Source organism: Nicotiana tabacum, chromosome 5 (assembly GCF_000715075.1).
Source record: "Nicotiana tabacum cultivar K326 chromosome 5, ASM71507v2, whole genome shotgun sequence".
NCBI lineage: Eukaryota > Viridiplantae > Streptophyta > Magnoliopsida > Solanales > Solanaceae > Nicotiana > Nicotiana tabacum.
In genome coordinates, this window is record NC_134084.1 from 102,228,375 (window position 1) to 102,251,223 (window position 22,849).

The 22,849-nt window shown below is 38.0% G+C and overlaps 1 protein-coding gene and 1 long non-coding RNA gene across 2 annotated transcripts; both read left to right on the plus strand.

Annotated features, from left to right (window-relative positions):
* Positions 1–586: 586 nt before the first annotated feature.
* Positions 587–12,739, plus strand: LOC142181200 (uncharacterized). Its single transcript, XR_012709674.1, has 2 exons — positions 587–974; positions 12,408–12,739. It is a non-coding gene; the product is annotated as an uncharacterized LOC142181200 (long non-coding RNA).
* Positions 12,740–16,304: 3,565 nt separating this feature from the next.
* LOC107760415 (uncharacterized) lies at positions 16,305–17,746 on the plus strand. Its single transcript, XM_016578459.2, has one exon. The coding sequence runs from the start codon at positions 16,505–16,507 to the stop codon at positions 17,495–17,497; it is 993 nt and encodes a 330-aa protein (XP_016433945.1). The 5' UTR covers positions 16,305–16,504; the 3' UTR covers positions 17,498–17,746.
* The last annotated feature ends 5,103 nt before the right edge of the window (positions 17,747–22,849 follow it).

The following is a 22,849-nucleotide window of genomic DNA, read 5'->3' on the forward strand; positions in this document are numbered from 1 at the left end:
ATATAAATGCATACGTACTAAATATTATTTTTATAACAATATAATATAATATATTTTATTATAAATTATTAGAATTATGGAAGCATAGTAAATTTTAAAGTGAAAAAGGACTTTTAAATCTAAATTGGATTATCTTGGTAAAGTCCAATATTATTTAAAATGGGGCCAATTCTTATAATTTATATTCTAGATTTTTTGACCCAAAAAGAGGAGGCCAAAATAGTCCAAATCGGAGGTCCATATCTACCAGCCCATCTACTCTATTCTACCTTCATGTAGGCGCCATATAAGATCCATGTCAGCAACATCTAGGCTCCCAACAACCAAAAACACACGTCTAACACACTCTTTCCTCGTCCTTTCATACTTTGACCCCACATATTGCCATATGAATTCATCAATTAATGGTCAAGATCAATTTTCTTCTATCTTTCAGAGAATTCCTAAATAAATGCTAGCACTTATTTATTTTATTGTTTATTTTTAATTAAGTTTCATCCCTTTTCCCTCTCGTATGTCACTTTCAATCTCTGTCATCTTGACTTTTCCTCTATTTTTTGGCCAATTCTTGACTTTCAAATCCCTGCGTGATAGAGCATATCCCACCATTTTCGGGTGTAACCTGAAGGATATCACTGAAAAATCACATGAAGATCGAATCCATCCAAAAAAGTTTCAACGTTAAAATTCAAACGGATCCATTTGATTTCTTTTGAAATCCGAACTTTCAAATTCTCGCTCAAAGGAACTAAGAACCTCAATTTTACATCTATAAATACTCCTAAAATTTTCAGCCAAATCATCTTTTGAATCCTGGAAAATAGCTCGAACATTGCCAAACCGAGTCAACAAGCAACTCTTTTCTTTTCTATAATCTCAGTGTCTATCTAGTTCGCTAACACCACTTTTCGATCTTGTTACGTGGAGGGAATAGATTCGAAGCCTCACACGCTCCAGTTCCTGCTCCATAAAAGGTTAGATCTTAACCTAAATTTTATTATGTTTTCTGTTGTGCATATGTGTCATAGCCTTTAATTTTGGAAGTAGAATGTCCTTGTTTCTTTTCTATTTTATTTATTTTTCATATGTGAAGATCCTGAACATGGGAATTTGATTTTGGATTTCGTTAAAATATTATATGTGCTCTGCTTTGTTGACTTAGAGTTTCCCTTTTCATATGCTGAAATTTGTTTTACTTGGAATCATATTTATTTTAAAAGATTATATTGAAACAAAATCTTGAATAATATGACATGTTAAATATTTTATTCTTTTTGTTGAGCTTGAACTTTGAAGCCTGACCAGGAAAATTGTTTCTTTTATGTTCTATTGTAAATCTGTGTATAATCCGTGACAGATATCAATAGTAAAAAGGAGAAATCATGTTCTTATACTTTTGACTAAATTTGAGCGTGAAAACCAGTCCGAAAAACCATGCTTAATGTGTCACTAACTTTAAATAATCTGCCGCTTGGTCCAAACAGATGTTATCTTAGTCTGTAAATCTGTTCGGACAATGTATTTAGGATATGTGTTTGTTCTAGCTGCATTACCTGTTAAGAAGTATGACTAATGATCTAAGAGCAGAAACCGTGACTTAGATCCTTTAGAATTAGGCAATCTATTATGAGAAATTTTTGTTGCCAATATGCTTACGGTAAGCCTTCAATATGTTAAGGTGTATTCATTGTTTGGAAAATCTCTTAATAGATGATAGTATCTTTGTTACTCTAAATGATTATGCAAAAGTCTCTCTTTGCTTACTTCACGTACGTGGCTTATTTGCTTCTTTAAAGTATAGAAGTATACCTTATGATTTCTTTATAATAAACAATATGGAAATACTAGATATTTAGCTTTAAGTATATAATTACTGCTTAAGAATCTATTTATATCGATAAGTGTTGGGCTTCTTACATTCTGGTTGGACATTTAAAAACATCTGCTTATGCTCATAAATCATGTGACTTCTTGCTTACAAATATTTTATTTACAATTATTCTTAATTAGTTCTTGCATGAACACGTAAGGGTAACAAATATAGTTAAAAATCAAACTAGAAATTCCACTAACGCCTAGCTATTTAGCAGTGCTTATGAAATCAGTTAAATTGAATAATAATTAAGTCAATATGGGTTGGTCTTAGTTTTAGTCCAATTAGAATTTTCCTTACCAAGTATTTTCCTTATCATACTAGATCTGATTGTCCTTTAAATCAATAGGATGCTTTGCCTATCTATTAGATTTGGCTTTCTAAACTTTCTTAGTTTCAAGCTTCAACCTTTGCGAAAATGACGTTTTCTTAAGCCTCTACGTATTTTGGAGTTAAAATCCTAAAAAGCAAAATTTTGAGTTTTCAAATGACATACAGTATTATGTTGAAATATTTTAGTATTGTAGTCTAATAGTCTTATAAAGCTTTAGTTAGATTACACTAAGTCCGGAAGTGACGCTCGTCTCATGTGGGTCTTGAGGGTGCCTCACACCTTCCCCTTAAGTTAATTTGAACCCTTACCTTAGAATCTCTCATATTTAGTAGACTTTAACGAAGTTTAACTTTACATTACTTAGTTAAAATAGGTGTCCTAATTCATCTTTAAAATAATTAGGTGGCGACTCTTTAATTAGTACTCCCTACGTTCCAATTTATGTGAACCTGTTTGACTGGACACAATGGGGTATAATACATGGTACTAGTTTATAATTATCGGGTATTATCGCTCGACTCGTATTTTATTCCAAATTGGCCACTTTCAACGAAACTCATTTTCCTTAATCCGTGTACTCCCTTATCCTTCATAACACTTATTTATCACTTGTTATAAATAGCGTAAGTACGTTAACGTCAAGATGATCTCATCCCCGAGTATACGTCAATTAACTGAAGACAAAACTTTTAACGTACGAAAACACGAGATGTAACATCCTTCCCCTCTTAGAAACATTCGTCCTCGAATGTTCAACTCCCCGTGATTCATATAACTTTGGCAGGGTCGCCTTTGTAACAACACCACTACCAATTCTCTTCATAGAAGCTTAATAACCCAACGCCATACAGGACCATAATTATGAATAACGACCATGACCTCACACGACCAACGACAATAGCCAACAAAAGAATTTGTACACGTACCTTATGATTATGACGTCTCAGTCGGACCCTTCACTAGAGGAGGAAATAAGTATGAATATTTAGACTTCATGTCTTCCTCGACCTCCCAAGTCATTTCTTCCACCTTGTTGTTCCTCCAAAGTACTTTCACGGAGGCTACCTTCTTATTCCATAGCTTGTGGATTTGTCCGTCTAGAATGGCAACTGGAACTTCCTCGTATGATAAGTCTTCTGTAATCTGTACATCATTCGTGGGCACCACTCAGGTAGGATCATTAATGTACTTCCATAACATAGATACGTGAAAAAACGGATGGACAGACTCCAATTTCGAGGGCAATTCTAACTCATAAGCTACTCGGCCCACTCTCCGAATGATCCTATAAGGCCCAATATACCGTGGGCTAAGTTTGCCTTTCTTGCCAAACCTCATCACACCCTTCATAGGTGACACTTTTAAGAATACCCAGTCATTAACCCCAAACTTTAATTCTCGTAGCCGCACATCAGAATATGACTTCTAACGACTCTGAGCTGTCAATAGTCGATCCCGGATAAGCTTTACTTTTTCTAAGGCTTGCTGAACCAGGTTTGGCCCATATAATCCAGATTCTCCAATATCAAACCAACCTATAGACGACCTACACTTCCATCCGTAAAGAGCTTCGTATGGAGCCATCTGAACACTGGAATGGTAGTTATTATTATATGCAAACTCAACAAGTGGCAGATGATCATCCCAGCTACCTTTGAAGTTTATTACACAAGCTCGTAACATATCCTCCAGTGTTTGAATAGTACACTCAGCCTGTCCGTCTGTCTGGGGATGAAATATTGTACTAAGACTTACTTGAGTCCCCAATCCTTTTTGGAAGGACCTCCAGAAGTTAGTTGTAAATTGAGCTCCTCTATCCAAGATAATAGATACAGGGACACCATGCAGTCGTACTATCTCCTTAATATAAAGCCTCGCATAATCCTCTGAGGAATATGTAGTTCTAACGGGCAAAAAATAGGCTGACTTTCTAAGCCTATCAATAATCACCCATATCGAATCGAACTTACGTTAGGTACGAGGTAAGCCTATGATGAAATCTATATTGATTACTTCCCATTTCCAAGTCGGAATCTACATACCCTGCAATAATCCACCGGGTTTTTAATGCTCAATCTTAACTTGTTGACAGTTAGGGCACTGAGCAACAAATTCTGCTATATCCTTTTTCATTCCGTCCCACCAATGTACTTCCCTGATGTCATGATATATCTTTGTCGCTCCTGGATGGATAGAATAACGAGAATAATGATTTTCTCCCATAACCTGCCGATGCAGCCCTGAAACATTAGGCATACATAATCGTCCTTGATATCTGAGGACCCCATCTTCTGTAATTTCAAACGGCATCTTCTCCTTCTGAAGGGTGGTATCCCTATAATGAACTAACATAGGATCCTCGTACTGGTGTTCCTTCACTTCAGTTACTAAAGAGGATGTTGCCATATCCTGAAGAGTAATTCCAACATCACCTAAGTCCAGTAACCGAACTACAATACTAGCTAGCTGATGAACCTCATGGGCTATTACCCTCTTTTTTGGATGAAAATACGACAGGCTACCTATAGATCTACCACCGAGGGCGTCGGCTACTACGTTCGCCTTCCCCGGATGGTATAAAATATCAACGTCATAGTCTTTAAGTAGCTCTAACAATCCCCTTTGACATAGATTCAATTCCTTTTGCTTGAGGATCTGGAGGCTCTTATGATCCGTATATATATCAATATGAATGCCATACAAGTAGTGCCTCCACATCTTTAGTGCATGAATTACCGCAACTAACTCTAAATCGTGGGTCGGGTAGTTCTTCTCATGCTTTCTTAGTTTTCTAGAAGCATAAGCCACAACCTTACTATGCTGCATCAACACACAACCCAACCCAATGCCTGAAGCGTCACAATAAATAACGTAACCATCGGTTCCTTTCTGGAAGCGTTAGAACCAGTGCTGACATTAATCTGTCCTTTAATGCTTGGAAACTCCGTTCACAAGCATCAGTCCATTGAAACTTTGCTCCCCTCCGAGTCAACTTTGTCAAAAGGTGCTGAAAGGGAAGAAAATCCCTCTACAAATCTCTTGTAATAACCTGCCAAACCAAGAAAGCTACGAACCTCCGTCGGTATTGTGGGTCTAGGCCAAGTCTTTACTGCCTCAATCTTTTGTGTATCCACCCGGATGCCTTCACCCGAAATAACATGTCCAAGAAAAGCCACAGAGTTCAACCAGAATTCATATTTAGAAAGTTTTGCATACAACTTCTCTTCTTGTAGAACTCTGAGCATAGTATGCAGATGATCTGCATGCTCATCCTCTAAACAAGAATACACCAATATATCGTCAATAAATACAATTATGAATAGATCTAAGAAAGGCCTGAACACACGGTTCATCAAATCCATGAATACTGTTGGGGCATTGGTCAGACCGAATGACATAACCCGAAATTCAAAGTGCCCATATCTAGTCCTGAATGCTATCTTCGGAATATCTTCATCCTTAACCCTTACCTGATGGTACCCGGACCTCAAGTCTATCTTTGAAAAACACTTGGCACCTTGCAACTGATCGAATAAGTCATCAATTCTCGGGAGCGGGTACTTATTCTTGACCGTCACCTTATTCAGCTGCCTATAATCAATACACATTTATAAGGAACCATCTTTCTTTCTCACAAACAAAATAGGTGCTCCCCACAGTGACGTACTAGGTATGATAAAGCCTTTTTCAAGTAAGTCCTTTAATTGTTCTTTAAATTCTTTCAGCTCTGCGGGGGCCATTCTATAGGGAGGAATAGATATTGGGTGAGTATCTGGTAGTAGGTCAATAGAAAACTCAATTTCTCATTTTAGCGGGAGACCCCGAAGCTCATCAGGGAAACTCATTCACCACAGGGATGGATTGAATGGTTGGTGACTCTACTTCCACATACTGAACCCGAACTAAGTGATAAATACATCACCTTATTGATCATCTTCCTTGCCTTGAGATAGGAAATAAATCTACCTCTCGGCGAGGCTCTAATCCCATTATGAACTGGTGAACCCGATCCTCCATTTTAGATACAATAGTGGGAGCATACCTAGCCAACGAATCAAACTGAAGAATGTACTCCCGAACACTCATGTTACCCTGCCGAAGGGTCAAGAACCTATCAACTCTAGCTTGCCTAAGCTCTGGTGGCAGATAATGACGAAGAAAAACATCTGTAAACTCCTGCCATACTGCTGGAGGGGCATCCTCACCTCTGGACAATTCCCAAGACTCGTACCAATTAACTGCAACATCTCGGAGTCTATAGGAAGCTAGCTCAACTGACTCAGTCGCAGTGACCTTCATTACCTGTAACGTCCTCTGCACTTTATCAATAAATACCTGAGGGTCCTCGTTTGGATCTACTCCAGTGAATACCGGAGGGTCTATATTAATAAAGTCACGAACCCTCGCACTTACGAACCTATCTGCATGACCAATACCTACTTCCTGATGCCGAGCCTGTGCGACTACTAATCGGGTCAATAACTGAATAGCATCTCTCATCTCTTGACCCGGTACATCCAACTGAGGTGCTGAATGTACAGGGGCGGACGCTGGAGCGGGGTATGTGAAGTCTCAGATGGAACCTCACCATGAGACTTTCCCCGAACCCTGGTAACTTGTGGCGCTCGACTAGTAGTCTAATCGGCCACGAACTTTCCCTTCTGAGCGGTCGTACTCTTTGGAGGCATTGCTGAAAATATAACATATCGTTAGGAACATGAATTCTTGTATCGCACGATCTGAGATAAAAAGAGAGGATAACATCCTATATGTCCTATAGCCTCCTATTTATAAGTGTGGTGCACAACACACCCATAAACAAGACTCTGCTAGACATGTCTGTAGACAATCCTAGGACAGAACTGCTCTGATACCACTTTTGTCATGACCCAAACCGATGGGCCGCGATGGGTGCCTAAGTCCTACCTGTCAAACACCCCTAAGCATGCATCTAAGATATGAATCTGAATAACATCTGTTGCATTACGAAAATAACATACATGAAGGAAACCTGCCATCAAGGCATATGTATGTATACATGTAGAATATAGTGGGCGAGCCGGCAAGGCTACTATAGACAACTATATATCCAAAACTGAAAGCCGACAAGGCCACATATAATCCAACTAGACATACTGTCTACAAACCTCTAACAGAAATATAACTGTACAAAGACGGGACTGAGCCACGTCATACCCATATACACACACATATATATATATATATATATATATACAAACGTATCGTACCAAAATCAAAAGCAGCTCCGGATCAAATGGAGCATGCCAACTCTCGCTGATCAGGGATCCTAAGAAGGGGGACCGTCAGCTTGCCTACCTGCATCTGCGGGCATGAAATGCAGGCCCCGTATAATAGAGCGTCAGTACGAAAAATGTACTAAGTATGTAAGACATGAAAATTAGTACGTAAAAGACATAGGTGAAACATGGAATACAGAAACACATCTTTAAATCTGAATAACTTTGTAAATTCTGAAACGTTTATAATGTCATGCACGTGCGTATAAATGTCATGCCATGCATAGGTATGGGTGTACATAATATCATCAAGCCACTGAGGGCATCCCATCATATCATCTCGGCCACTGTGGGCAACATCATTATCATATACCAGCTGATCAGGTGGTGATGCGTATATAACGCCGTAACCTTTTTCCATATCACATATACATATATTTACATATATACGCGTATATAACGCCATCTGGTCATGAATCGATGCACATGTATAAATAAGTAAAATGCATGAAAAATACATAATAATCTCAATATTCCTTCTGGAAATTTTTTTCCAACTGCGTATTATTCTGAGACCCATGAACAGAAGATAATAATATTTTTCATGAGGAATCAAGAATATAGACACCCCTACTATTTTTATGAATAGAATAATTTATGAAAACTGTGTGTTTGCTCGTTTCTTCAGCATAAAAAAGGGATTGCCTTAACATATTTGTTCCTGGAATTATTTGAACGAATCTGCTTCTGCGAAATATGGACGAAATTTACACTTGGACGAACTTGAAATCTTGGACGAATTTGTTCTGCTTTGCTTCTAACGTTTTTGAACAAGGACAGAAATGGATTTAGTCTATTTGTTGAACTTTGAAATTTCACTTGAACTCTTTGGCTAAGAGTTTGGACGAGAATCTGTTTCCAAGTTCTTGATTCCAAGACATGACTTGAAGCTAAGAACAAATGGTCTAATTAGATAAGATTTTATAAGTTTTAGTCACTTTATGCTTAAGTCATATTTGATTATTAGTTAGACACCTACACTTATGTGCAGTGAGTCATTTCTTAAATTGGTGGCCTTGTGCCACGCAGAGAGTGGTTAATTTATTAAATTTTTATCTACTTATTAGTTAATTGGGTAATGTCTTATTACCCGGTAATTAATCAATTACCCGTATAATTTAAAAATTACCACAAATTACTTAAAATTCTATTTATTTTTAAAATACTTCACATATACTTTATATATTATACTACCATAGTCATATGGTACCTTGCATGGTACTAGTTCATAATTATCGGGTATTATCGCTCGACCCATATTTTATTCTAAATTGACCACTTTCAACGAAACTCGTTTTCCTTAATTCGTGTACCCCTTGTTCTACTTATTTATTGCTTGTTATAAATAGCGTAAGTACATTAACATCAAGATGATCATCCCCGAGTCTACATCAATTAACCGAAGACGAAACTTTTAGTGTACAAAAACGCGAGATGTAACAGGTTCTTTATGTCTTCATGTTCGCCAAATCTTTAAGCCTGCCTGTCTTCAAGTTCTTCGGTCTTCAAGTTGAATATTTAAGCCCTCCAAGTCTTCAAGTTGAAGTCTTCAAGTCCGTCGGTCTTCAAGTTCTTCATTCTTCATGTTGAAATACTTAAGCCATCGAAGTCTCCAAGTTGAAGTCTTTAAGCCCGTCAGTTTTCAAATTCGCCGGTCTTCAAGTTGAATTATTTAAGCCCTCCAAATATTCAAGTTGAAGTCCTCAAGTCTTCTAACTTTTTAAGTTGATTTTAAAAGTCCACCACTCTTCAAGTTGAAGTCTGCAAGGTCCACCAAATCTGCAAAGTTTTCCAAGTGTTCAAGTCGATGTCGTTACGTCCACTAAGTCTTCCAGTTGAAGCTTTTAAGTCCCTTTTCATCTTAAGTTGGCCTCTTCGTAGGATTGTCCTTAAAAAGAACTATAACTTTCCAATCTTAAGGTGGACATATAAGTCCCTTTGCGCCTTAAGTTGGTCTCTTCGTGGGTTTGTCCTTAAAAGGAACTATAATTTTCCAATCTTAAGGTGAACGTTTAGGTCTCTTTGCACCTTAAGTTGACCTCTTCGTATGTTTGTCTTCAAAAGGAATTATACTTTTCCAATCTTAAAGTGGACATTTAAGTCCCTATGCACCTTAAGTTGGCCTCTTCATGAATTTTATCCTTCTATATGTTGTCATGAATTTGATCCTTCCATATATGCTGTCATGGATTTGTCGTTCCATATACCGTCATGGACTTGTCCTCCCATATAATGTTGAAGATTTGAACTTCTATTTTTCTGCCACGAATTTTCTGTGAGACCCGGCCCGTCGTCTCATGGGTTACCGCTCTATTTTTTTCCCATTCTCAGCTTCTTTATGCTTTATTATCCGTATCTTATGTGATCGAGTTGGTTTGGAGTGGTTTTGATAAGAAATGAGACACTTAGTCTCTTTTAAGAAGACTTAAGTTGGAAAAGTCAACCCGATGTTGACTTATGAGTTAGAGGGCTCGGATATGAATTCCGATGATTCGGTTAGCTTTGGGGGATGATTTGTGACTTAGGAGTGTGATCGGAAGTAATTTTGGAGGTCCGGTGTAGAATTAGGCTTGAATTGGCGAAGTTAGTATTTTGGCGAATTCCGGTTGATAGGTGAGATTTTGATCCCAAAGTCGGAATGGAATTCCGAGAGTTGCTGTAGCTTCGTTAGGTGATTTGGGATATGTGTGCAAAATTTTAGGTCATTCGTACGTGGTTTGGTCGGGTTTTTGATCTAAAGTGTATTTCGGAAGTTTTTAGAAAATTAGGCTTGAATTCGATGAGTTTTGGGTAATTTGATGTCGTTTGAGGTATTTTGATGATTGGAAGAGGTTTGAATAATGTTATGAATTATGTTGGCATGTTTGGTCGGGGTCCCATGAGGCTCGGATAAGTTTTGGAAGAGTTTTTGGAAGATTTTTGCCGTTTGAGCATAAGCATGTAATGATCCAAAGGTCCATTTTTAGTTCTAGAGATCGAAATTTTATTTCGAGATTTCCAAAATTTAAATAATGAATTATAGGAGTGATCTGGAATGTTTGGTCTAATTTCATCAAGGCGATTGGGTTTTTGACACGAAATATGAGTTAATTGTTTAACGAGCGAAATGGATATCGCACTGAGCAAACGAGCTCCGAATTAAGTTTCGATTGAAGGACTATGTTTGTATCATTATTTGTGACTCATAGGAACAAGAATCATCGAATTCCGAGTTCGTATGATGGAGTTAGAGCCATTTTAGTAAAAAGAAAAGTGCTGCAATTTCTTTGGCTACTGTTGTATATTTTTAACAGCGTGAACAGTAACCGCGCATGAACAGTAAACGCGCGGGTGAACAGTGTCCACACGCGTGAATTTAAGGGGGTGAGTGAGTTTAATAAACATTTCACCCGCGATCCAAGTCCCATTTCCTCCATTTTTGAGCAACCTTGAGAGCTTTTGGACGGGGATTGAAGGGGGTTTCGACAGGAAGTGATTGGAGGTAAGTCCTATGAACTAAAAACACGTTTTTATTGTGAAATTGATCTTGGAATCCATGGAAATTTAGCGAAAGAGGAAGAACTAGGGCTTTAGTTTTAATATTTCAAATTTGGATTTGACGTGTCATTTGGACTCCGATTTTGGTAAATTTGATATGTATAGACTCGTGGCGAGATAAGGAATTCGGTGATGTCAATTTTCTGATTTTTCGAGACGTGGGCCCGGGGCTCGGTTTTTTGCCAAATTCGTGAATTTTGATATTTTTCGAGTGCTTTCGATTGGGTATTGTCTCTTTAGCATTATGTGACATATTCGTTGCGATTTTGGGCAGATTCGACGCACGTGGAGGCCAATTCGAGGGGCAAAGGCGTCGCGAATTAAAGAAATAGCCGGTTTGAGGTGAGTAATTGATGTAAATGATGTCCTGAGGGTTTGAAACCCCGGAATTTCACATCGTAACGCTTTATTGAGGTGACTTGCATGCCGGATAACGGGCGTGGGGTAGAGCACCATTGGGGATTGTGACTTGGTCCGTCCCGAGAGATGTTTTTACCGTGTTTTCTATTTGAACTAAATTGAGAATCATCCTTACTTGGATTTAATTGTTACATTTGGGCTTCTTGCCAATTATTTGAATCCTTCAGGGATTGACATCACTGTTTTTGCATACATGCATATCATTTGATCTCAGTCCAAGATTTTAAATACTGTTTTGCAAACTCAGCCATCTTTCTAAGATTTGAAAACTTAAATGATATTTCTAAATGATATTTCGGGCTGAGAACTACTGTTTTACAAATGCCCAAGGGGCTTATGATGATTTCCGGACTGAGCATGGATCGGGCTGCGCGCTGCAGTAGTGTTGTATTGATATTGAGGCCGAGAGCCTGGTTGATTACATTGATATTGAGGTCGAGGGCTTGGTTGATTACATTGATATTGAGGCCGAGAGCCTGGGTGATTATACTGATATTGATATGAGGTCGAGTGCCTAGATTTGATGCCACAAGATGGCTTTATATTGCGCTTGGGCTGTAGGAGCCCCTCCGGAGTCTGTACACACCCCCAGTGAGCGTCGTCGACGATAAATAAAATGGATGGCTCGGGCTGCACGCCGCAGTGGGTACTAGAGAGTACCATCATATGCATTGCATTGCACTCATGCATAGAGTGTACCATCATATGCATTGCATTACACTCATGCATTTGTTTTTATCTGTTATACCTGTCTCAGTAATTGGTACTCTGATTTAATTGACTTGTTGCTTCACTAATTGTTGTTCTAAACTGCCAGTCATAGTTTACTTTGTATTTTTCCACGATTTCTTATTCTCAGCCTTTATTTATGTTTATTACTCACTGGGTCGGAGTACTCACATTACTCCCTGCACCTTGCGTGCAGATCCAGGTACACCACAGGCTGAGTGAGGATTTGTTAGCTGAGCAGCAGTATCCGGGAGTATTGAGGTAGCTGCATGGCGTTTGCAGCCTTGATCTCTCCCCTCTATCTCTATCTTTAATTCCGCATTTTTCCTAGACAGACTTGTAATAGGTGGATATTCTGTATTAGAGGCTCATATTCGTGACACCGGATTCTATTGGGCTATGGTGTGGTATTTTAATTGAACTTCCGCAGATTTTATTATGAATTATACACTTGAATGTAATGACTTAGTAAATTCTCTGTGATATTTATCTATAATCTGAATAAGAATTTGGGATAATGTTGGTAAATGGTCGGGCTTGCCTAGCAATGTGTTGGGCGCCATCATGACCGGGGTTGGGGTCGTGACATTTTCCTTCTATGGGCATCTAACCTTGTTGACGAAGATATCTCCATTGTCTACAACAAAAAAAGAAGGTAGCGAAAAATATACAAGTACAAGAAATATAGTTACCTGCCAAGGCGTGTCAGATTCGAAAATTGAGTTCAAAGTATTGCTTAAACTAATCAGGTATAATTCGGGCCATGATTTTTAGTGAGAACGAAGCTATCTGAGTCAAATTTCTATCAACTAAAACAGTTTTAAATTCTGACATTCCAATATTGAGATACAAAGGTTTTGGTGAAGCCGCGATAATCTGAAACCGTTGGCTTGTTCTAATGTAAAGTCGATTTCAAAAAATCATCTAGAACGATCCTGAAAGTTTTTAATTCTGAATTTCAAATATATTGTAGATCTTGTACTCTAGTTTCTGAGAAATTAAATGGTTTGTGATTCCGAGGTATCTACATCAAGATATAAAATTTTTGGTAAAGCCACACAAATCTAAAATTGTTGGCTTGTTCGAATGTAAAGCTGACTTCAAGATATGTTGTAGATATTGGACTCTAGTTTTTGAAAAATTAAACGGTTTGTGATTCTGAGGTTCATACATCAAGATATAAAACTTTTGGTGAAGTCGCACAAATCTGGAAATATCAGCATGACAGAAATTAAGGCTAACTTCAAAAACTCATGTAGGATGATCCGCGAGGAGTCTAATTCTGAATTTCAGATATGTTATAGAACTAAAATTATAGCTTCTATAGAAACAAATGGACCGTGATTTGGACTTTTCTACAACAAGATATTAATTTTATACCATAAAATATGCTGACTGTAAAGGGGTGACAAAAATTGGAAAAAGAAGAAGTTACCTGTCAAATATGCACTCGAGAAATTGGCAAACACTGCAAATTAATATTCACTACCGGAGAGCATGCAATCAGAGGCGGATCCCAGGATTTAAATCCTATGAGTTCAATTTTAATGTTTTTAACATTAAACCCATTATATTTTTAAAGTTATTTGTTCATATCTATTATTTTTACAATTTTAATGAATTTTAACATACAAATTTTTTACTCCGCATTAAAAATTATGAGTTCAATTAAACCCGTAGTTATTACACTGTATCCGCCTCTGCATGCAACTATATATATAGATGGCGAGGATGTGTTGAAAAGATATATTAGCGATGTGGGAGTCAGTAATGTAATTTAGCTCCTGAAGGGATTTAGTCATTGGCTACTTGAAGTTCAAGTGGGATTTAGAGACTATCAAACACTCCTTATTTGCTTGGTAATGTACGGACGACGGCACTCCTATATGAGTAGGAGTCCTTGACTCACGTGTGCCACTAGAAAGATTGAGTATTGGCTTTGATAGTATATCTCTTTACAATAGTGGCAATTGATCTTCAATTATTTACATAATTAAACTTTCTTGAAGCCAATATTAAAAGCTCATCAACTTAAGACATATATATATTTCTAAAGAGGATGAAATTTTCTTGAACGTATTAAGACTGAAATTTTATTTTGAGAAAACAAATTGCGATTCGGGGTCAAGAGCTCAAGCTATTTGACATTGTACTTCAAGCCTTGTTTTAAAGTTCAACATGTCTACACCCCAACAAGTCTTGAAGCAGGAGTATTTGTAGGCAAGCAAAATTTATTGGATTTAAATTCAATAAATAATTTGGACTATATTTTAAATATATTAGTCCAAATAAATATTATGGGCTAATATAATTGGATTCATTATATAAGTCCAATATTATTGGGCTAGCTCATATAATTGGGCTACAAATGATGAGCCCACCTCATTAGGCCCAAGATATCATCTTCCTAGAGGTCCAGTTTGATGCCACATGTCAAATGACATGGCACGACAAGTCAAACGAAAAAGCCAATAGGATCATGCCACATGTCAAAATGACAAGGCATGCCAAATCAAATTAAAATGCCAATGAAATCGCGCCACATGTGCAAGTGATATGTTCTGGCCAATCAATTGCGGCCTTGTCACGCTTCAATCTAATTGGTCGGAAAGAGTTTGTTCTCATCATAACTCTTCCCCTCCATAACTATAAATAAGGGTCTTCATAACTCAGAAAAGACACCAGACGTTACAATAAGAAGACACAAGGGAGCTCGTGGATCAAAGGCCATAATTCTCTGCAAACTGCAAGTGTTCAAGCATTCAAGCACTTCAATGCAAATTTCAAGTATTCAAGATCAAGAACGAAATCAAATTAAATACAAGGCGTTCAAGATCAAGGTTACTTGTTCGTGATACAATTCGTGGCAACAATCAAAGTGTTTGCGACGGATAAATCAAATTCAAATTCAAGATCAAGCTCAAAGGCCCTTGAATTTATACTGGAAAAGTAGAATCAGAGGAATCATAGAGATTGTATACTCATATTACTTGAAATCAAATACTACGATCGTTGCAATTTTTTTCGGTCTTGATTTTATTTTCTCGACGCAATTTATTATCTACATAGACATCCTCATAAAAAATATCTGAAGTTTAGTTTGATAAAAATTATTTTCTCTGTTTTACTCTATGTGAACTTTGTTTGTTTTTATATATTTAAAAGCGAATAACATATTATTATTTTTTAACAACTTAAATTTTAAACTTTAACTGAATTAACCTTAATTTCATGATTTTTATTGGCACAAAAACCTCATCACTTGTTTAAGACCGCAAGTTCCAAAAGTCATTCTTATTATATTCCTTATCCAATTCATATAAAATGAAATTTTTAGGGGAAACCGGTATCGAGTTCTAAATGTTTAAAACTCAAGTTTGACAAAACTCAAAAAGCACAAGGAGGTTGTTTCTATGAAAGCGTAGTTCATGTTTAAACAAGCAAATTATGAACTAAGTTAAATGACAAAATATTTCAAAACGTAAGTCTGAAATTCAAACGCAATTTTTTTTTTCCAGATGTGATTTCAGTTTTAATGACTTACCTAATTAGTTAATAAGTCAAAATTTAAATGCTGGGAATATTTTAATTAAACCGATTCCGAAAAATTCAAATTTAAGTTGATATCAGCATCCTATCAAATCCAGATTGGTGCCCACAAATTTCCTAAGTTGCAGCTAAATACAAAATTTGAATTTCAAATAATATTCCAAAACAGCTTTACCAATTTCCCTCTAATATCCTACTCAACACCAATCTGAATCCTTAGAAAATAATCTAAATTCCCAAATTGCCACCAGCAATATTGCTTTCTTCGTTCCAAACAATTGCGGTAAAGTCCCCAATAAAATAGGAGGATCATAGTAGATTAGCATCCAATATTTTTACAAAAATAATATAATGACTATATTTATACTTAAATTAGGTCTGATGTTTATCATGAATTATTTAACCTGGTTAAAATATACATCAGTATAAAGGTTAATCGGAGATTTATTATAGTTTTAAAGAATACTCCTTTAAATGTAAAAATTATTTATTGATAATTGTTAGGGGTAACCTTGTCTTGTACATAGACTAGCAAATAAGCCAAAAAACACATTCACCATTTCAGACCCAATAATTGCCAGCTCAATTTGACGGAATCTCCGCTTCTCCGTTGCAACCCTTAAACCCTCAAGATCCAACTATAAAAACCTCAGTATTTTCACACTCATAATTCCAACACCAAATTCCCAGTACACATCCAAATCCAAACCCAAATTCAAATCTCAATTGGGGCTTAAGAAAAAGATGAAAGCTTCAATCAAATTTCGTGAGGAGCAAAAACCGTTAATCAGAGCCAAAGTTCCTCTCAGTATACTTAACGTTCCGTTCCAATCAGGAATTGTTGCCGGCGAATCGAAAGAGTTATCGTTAAATCTCGGTACTTTATTCGATTCTGGACCGTCTTTTAAATTCGCTTATCGTCCTAATGATTCGGCAAACCCGTTTAGTTTTGTGTTCAAAACAGGGATTGGACATTTCGGGTCCCCGATATCCAGCCCGTTTACTATGAGTGCTGAGTTCAATTTGATTGGGAATCAAAACCCTAGTTTCTTCATTCACTTTAAGCCTAATTTCGGTGATTTTTGCGTGAAGAAATCGCACTCCTCTTCGGCCCTCACGAAGAGTTTGAGCTCGAAATCGAACGGAGTTAATGTCGTTGGTCCAATTCACGACGGCTTCGAAACGCCTTTAGTGAAACCGGCGTTTCTCGGCGGTAAAGTCGGGGTTTTGCCATCGGAATCGGCCGTCGCTGGAGCAGTGGAGAATTTGTTCTCCGGCACGGCGGTCAGCGCACGGACCTCGTTCCCCGTGAGAAACCGTGCGGTGGTGAATTTCCGCTGGGGTCTTAGGTTTCCGACGGTTTCTCCGGCGGAGGATCCGGATACTGTTATACTTGGGAAGAACGACGTGTTTTCGCAGGCGGGGATTTCGTTCAGGCAATGTCCGCTGTTGGTGATGAATAAGATCGGCATCGAACACGTGGCGAAAGATGATTCGAAGAAAGGGATGGCAGAGAATGCTGATTTGGCGAAGGTGTGTGTGGATGTGAAGCAGCAACTGGAGACAATACAAGCTGAAAATGGATTATTAAGAAATGCTTTGAATGATTTAAGATCTGAAATATCTTCAAGAAGGTTTAATTTTTCGACGAATGAATTGAATGGGAAAGGAACTGAAGATAATGCTAATGAGGAGTTGAAGAAGAAGAAGGCATCGGTGGGAGCTACTGGAGCTTAAATTAGGTGACATTGCTTCATGTTTAAATGTTTTGATCCTATGTTTTTGTTAAAAAGTTTTCTGTTGTTTATGGTGGCATAGAGTAATATTGGATCTTGTTAAAAGAGATTTTTGAGGATTTAAGGTGAAGTAAATCAGTAATAATTAAAAAACAGCTTGTTTTGGTAAGGATCTTTATAGTATAGTATGGAGGAAAACTGATGGTCTAAAATGTGCTATATTGCTATATACTTTTAAGTTCAAGTTCTAGTTTTTGAGAGCTTATTACCTTGTTTGGTAATCTACATTTCGTTTATTATGCAATTTTAGTATATTGTCTATTTGTTTCTGTTATAGAACTTCTAAATCTAATATGATTATGTACTTCTAGGGAAAAAATATCAACAATTTCTATACCAAACAAGTTGAGATCGAATATATGAATCATCACTAACATGTTGCTCCATTAAAATGCATGTGGTAAATTTAAACATAAAACAAGGATAACAGGTGGGTGCTCCGACTCGGAGGCTTGCCCCTTGCTCCGTTATACTAATTTTTCTTATTTACCATAGATAATCAATAATAGCATAAACATGATATAGTCGGAGGAGCAAAACACTAAGAAGAATTGTTTAAGTGAGAATTACAAAATAGTCAATGAATTTTCCCCAAGTTTTTTGGTCTAGAAGCACAATACATGATGCTGCCGCGTATCACTGGTTCAAAGTCTACTGCAAACAAATACATGATATTTTAATATAGAAGTGTAGGAAGGCGGATCTATTATCCATGCGGTTTCAAATTTTGCACCTTTAACGTTGGAGAATTTCTTAGTAATAAAAAAAAAATCATAACACTGAATTTTTTTTAGGGGAGAATTACAAGATAGTCAATAATTTAAGAATTTTTAGTTCTGTTCATAGATAACTACTGGCAAATTACTGAGCTAGGGGCTGGTATGATTGATGGTTTATTCCTCTGCACTTGATGGATCAAAAACCACTTCAAATGAGACCCAATATGCGTATCAATAGAGTTGGATGCACTAACTCTTCATATTCAAGGGGATGTGCCATGATGTATGCTATTTGCTGATGATATAGTTCTAATTGATGAGACACGAGGCGGTGTTAACGAGAGGCTAGAGGTTTGGAGACATGCCCTTGAGTCTAATGGTTTCAGGTTGAGTAGGACGAAGACGGAATACCTCGAGTACAAAATTGGGGCCGAGTCGACGGAAGCGGGAGTGGAAGTGAGGCTTGATTCTCAAGTCATTCCTAAAAGGGGTAGTTTCAAGTACCTTGAGTCAGTTATTTAGCGGATTGAGGAGATCGACGAGGATGTCACACACCGTATAGGGGTGGGTAGATGAAGTGGAGGTTAGCGTCGGGAGTCCTGTGTGACAAGAAAGTGCCACCGTTACTAAAAAGTAAGTTTTATAGAACAGTGGTTAGGCCTGCCATGTTGTATGGGACCGAGTGTTGGCTGGTTAAGAACTCACACATCTAGAAGATGAATGTAGTTGAGATGAGGATGTTGAGGTGGATGTGCGGGTATACAAGGATGGATAAGATTAGGAATGAAGATATTCGAGAGAAGGTCGGCGTGGACCCCATGGAGGACAAGATGCGGGAAGCAAGACTCAGATGGTTCGGGCACATTCAAAGGAGGAGCACTGATGCACCGGTGAGGAGGTGTGAGCGACTTGCTGTGGTGGGCACGACGAGAGGTAGAGGGAGACCTAAGAAGTATTGGGGAGAGGTGATCAGGCAGGACATGACGCGACTTAGGATTACTGAGGACATGACCCTTGACAGTGAATTGTGGAGGTCGAGCATTAAGGTTGTAGGTTAGGGGGAAGTTGTGAATATTTCTACAGCACACTAGAGTGAGACCAACCAGTTAGGAGTTAGTCTTAGGATGCTAATGGTCAGCTACTGATGCAGGGCTTTACCTGCTGGATATTATTATACCTTCCATCTTTTGTATTTCCTATATTTCTTATATTTTTCGTATTCCGTATTTCGTATCTCTTATATTGATGTTACTTTAGTATGAGTCTATTGGTGGTACTCCTATATCGTCTCTTGTTGCTTTCTTGAGCCGATGGTCTCCTGGAAACAGCCTCTCTGCCCCTCGGGATAGGGGTAAGGTCTGCGTACATATTACCCTCCCCAGACCCCACTTGTGGGATTATACTGGGCCGTTGTTGTTGTTATTGTACTTGCTAGCTTTATTACTTGTACGTACTTGATAAGTTTGCTGGAAGTATGGTGTCCACCTTAACTTTCCATGCCACGCGTTATTGCAACATTTTAAAACTGCCAATTACTGTTCAAGTGGGCCCCTCTTCGACTGTTTCAATGTCACACTTAGGCCTCATTTGTTTGCACTTAATGGAGGTCTGAATCTTAATCATTCAGATCTCAGACATTAAATGCGTTTGGTTTTAAAGTCTGAATCTTAATTATTCAGATGTTAATCATTAAGTGTGTTTTGTTTTTTTACTTCACAATCACTTAATGTGTCTGAAAAGGTCTGTGTGATTAAGATCTATAATAGAGACTTAATTTAATTAAGATGCTATCACATATTCATTATTAAGTGCTGCCACCGCCTACCATTATCAACTACTGTCACGATCCGGATTTTTCGCCTTGGGAGTCGTGATGGCGCCTACTCGTGGAAGCTTGGCAAGCCGAATATTGCAAATTTATCTCCCATTTTATTTAAACATATTAAACAATGTAAAATACTAAGTGGTTAGACAACGGAATAAGATTAAGCAATCAGAAATGCGGAAGCTGAAACTTAATATTCCAACCAAACACTGCTACATAATTTGAAGTACAATACTACCCAAAATTTGGTGTCACAAGTCACGGACTGTCTAAGAACACTACAAATAAAGTCTTAATGAAATACATAAGTCTGTCTCTGAATAAGTAAAAACAGAAGGAGAAAAGATAGGAGGAGACACCAAGGCACGCGAACGTCTGCAGGACTACCTCGGGTCGCCTGTGTGGACTAAAGAGAGCACCCTCACTGTGGTCCAAACGCTCCGGTATCAGTATCTGCATACAATGCAGAGTGTAGTATCAGCACAACCGGCCCCATGTGCTGGAAGTGCCTAGCCTAACCTCGGCAAAGTAGTGACGAGGCTAGAACCAGACTACCAAATAAACATGTGTAGTTAAATCATATACAGCGGAAATAGAAGCAGATAATTACAACTAAAGTTGGGCGGGGGAAACATGTCGCGGGGAGTAACAGGTAACAACAGGAATGACAGTAGAGAAATATAAGGAATGTCATAAATCAATTACCAGCAAAGATAAGGAAATAGAAGAACAAGTACACATGTAATACCATTGCAGGCGTGCAACCCGATCCCATTTCATATGATACCGTTGTAGGTATGCAACCCGCTCCCATTTCATATATTACCGTTGCAGGCGTGCAACCCGCTCCCATTTCATATATTACCGTAGCAGGCGTGCAACACGCTCTCATTTCATATATTATCGTTGCAGGCGTGCAACCCGCTCCCATTTCATTTATCAACACCAATTATAAAAGGATCCCGGCAAGGGAACGATAACAATATAACAACATCCCGACAAGGGAACAATAATATTACAACAACATCCGGGCAAGAGAACAATAATATCAAAACAAACATCCCGACAAGGGAACAATAATATGACAATAACATCCCAGCAAGGGAACAATAATGATAATAACATCCCGGCAAGGGAACAATAATGATAGTCCTCATATGAAGCGAAATAAACTATAACAGAGTCATAACAATTACAATACAAGACTCACGAGCATGCTTGACACCGACGTATAGATACTCGTCACCATGCCTATACGTCGTACTCCACAGTTAACACGTAACAAATAAGACACGACTCCTAATCCCTTAAGCTAAGGTTACACCAAATACTTACCTCGATGCCACGAACACAATTCATGTCTCAACTATCGCTTTACCCCTTGATTCCACCACAAATTCGCTCGTAACTAGCCACAAGTTACTTAATTATATCAATAAATGCTAGTTGAATCAATTCTAATGCATGAAAATAATTTTTCCAAAGTTTTACCCAAAAAGTTAAAAATTGCCCCCGGGCCCACATGGTCAAAACCCGAGGTTCGAACCAAAACCTGATTACTCATTCCCCCACGAACCCAAATATATAATTTATTTTTAATTCAAACCTCAAGTCGAGGTCCAAATCCTCAAAATTTGAAAAACCTAGGTTCTACCCAAAACATCCAATTTCCCCCATGAAAATCATTGATTTTGAGTTGAAATCATGTGAAAAGATGTTAAAGATTAAAGAAAACTAGTTAGAAACGAATTATGATTGATTTGGAGAAGAAGTTGCCTTTGAAAAATCGCCCTAGAGTGTTTTGGTTTTGAAAGAGTGTGAAAAATGGTTGAAAATGCGTCTAAGTGTGAACTTACAGGTCTCTGATATCGCAATTGCTTCAAAATTCTGAGACCTTCGCATTCGCGAACAAAATGTCGCATTTGTGACCCAGTAATTTTCTGGTCTTCTTCGCATTTGCGATAGACCTCTCGCAAATGCGAAGTCGTATTTGCAACACACGAGTCACATTTGCGACTAAGGTAGCAACTGGGGGCATCTCATTTGCGATGTGCACCTCACATTTGCGAGGTAGGATGACCTGGGCTATTTCACATTTGTGACTCAGCCCTCGCATTTGCGAACTCGCATTTGCAAGTCAGGCCTGCAATATAACAGCTGAAACCTGCAATTTTTTCCAAGTCCAAATTCCACCCCGTGGCCTATCCAAAACTCACCCGAGCCCTCGGGGCTCCAAACCAAACATGCACACCAACCTAAAAACATCATACAGACTTGCTCGTGCATTCAAATCACCAAAATAACATCAACAACTCTGAATTTAGCATCAAAATCATGAAATTTTTTAAGAACTTCAAATTTTCCATTTTTCTCAATTACGGTCCGATTCACGTCATTTCAAGTCCGTTTCTTGACAGACTCATCTTAAATCTCATATAAGACTTGTATCGGGCTCCGGAACCAAAATACGGGCCCGACACCATCAAGTTTTAAATGCATTTCATTTCCAGAAACTCATAAATATTCCAGAAAATAATTTTCTTTAAAAATTTATTTCTCGGGCTTGGGACCTCGGAATTCGATTCTCGGCATATGCTCGAGTCCCATATTTTCCTACGGACCCTTCGGGACCGTCAAATCACTGGTCCGGGTCTGTTTACCCAAAATATTGACCGAAGTCAACTTTAATTCATTTTAAAGGCAAAACTCATCATTTTCACATATTTTTCACATATTGGTTTTCCGGGTA

Coding starts and splice junctions, on each gene's coding strand:
- LOC107760415 (XM_016578459.2), top strand. CDS start 16,505: ATGAAAGCTTCAATCAAATTTCGTGAGGAGCAAAAACCGTTAATCAGA.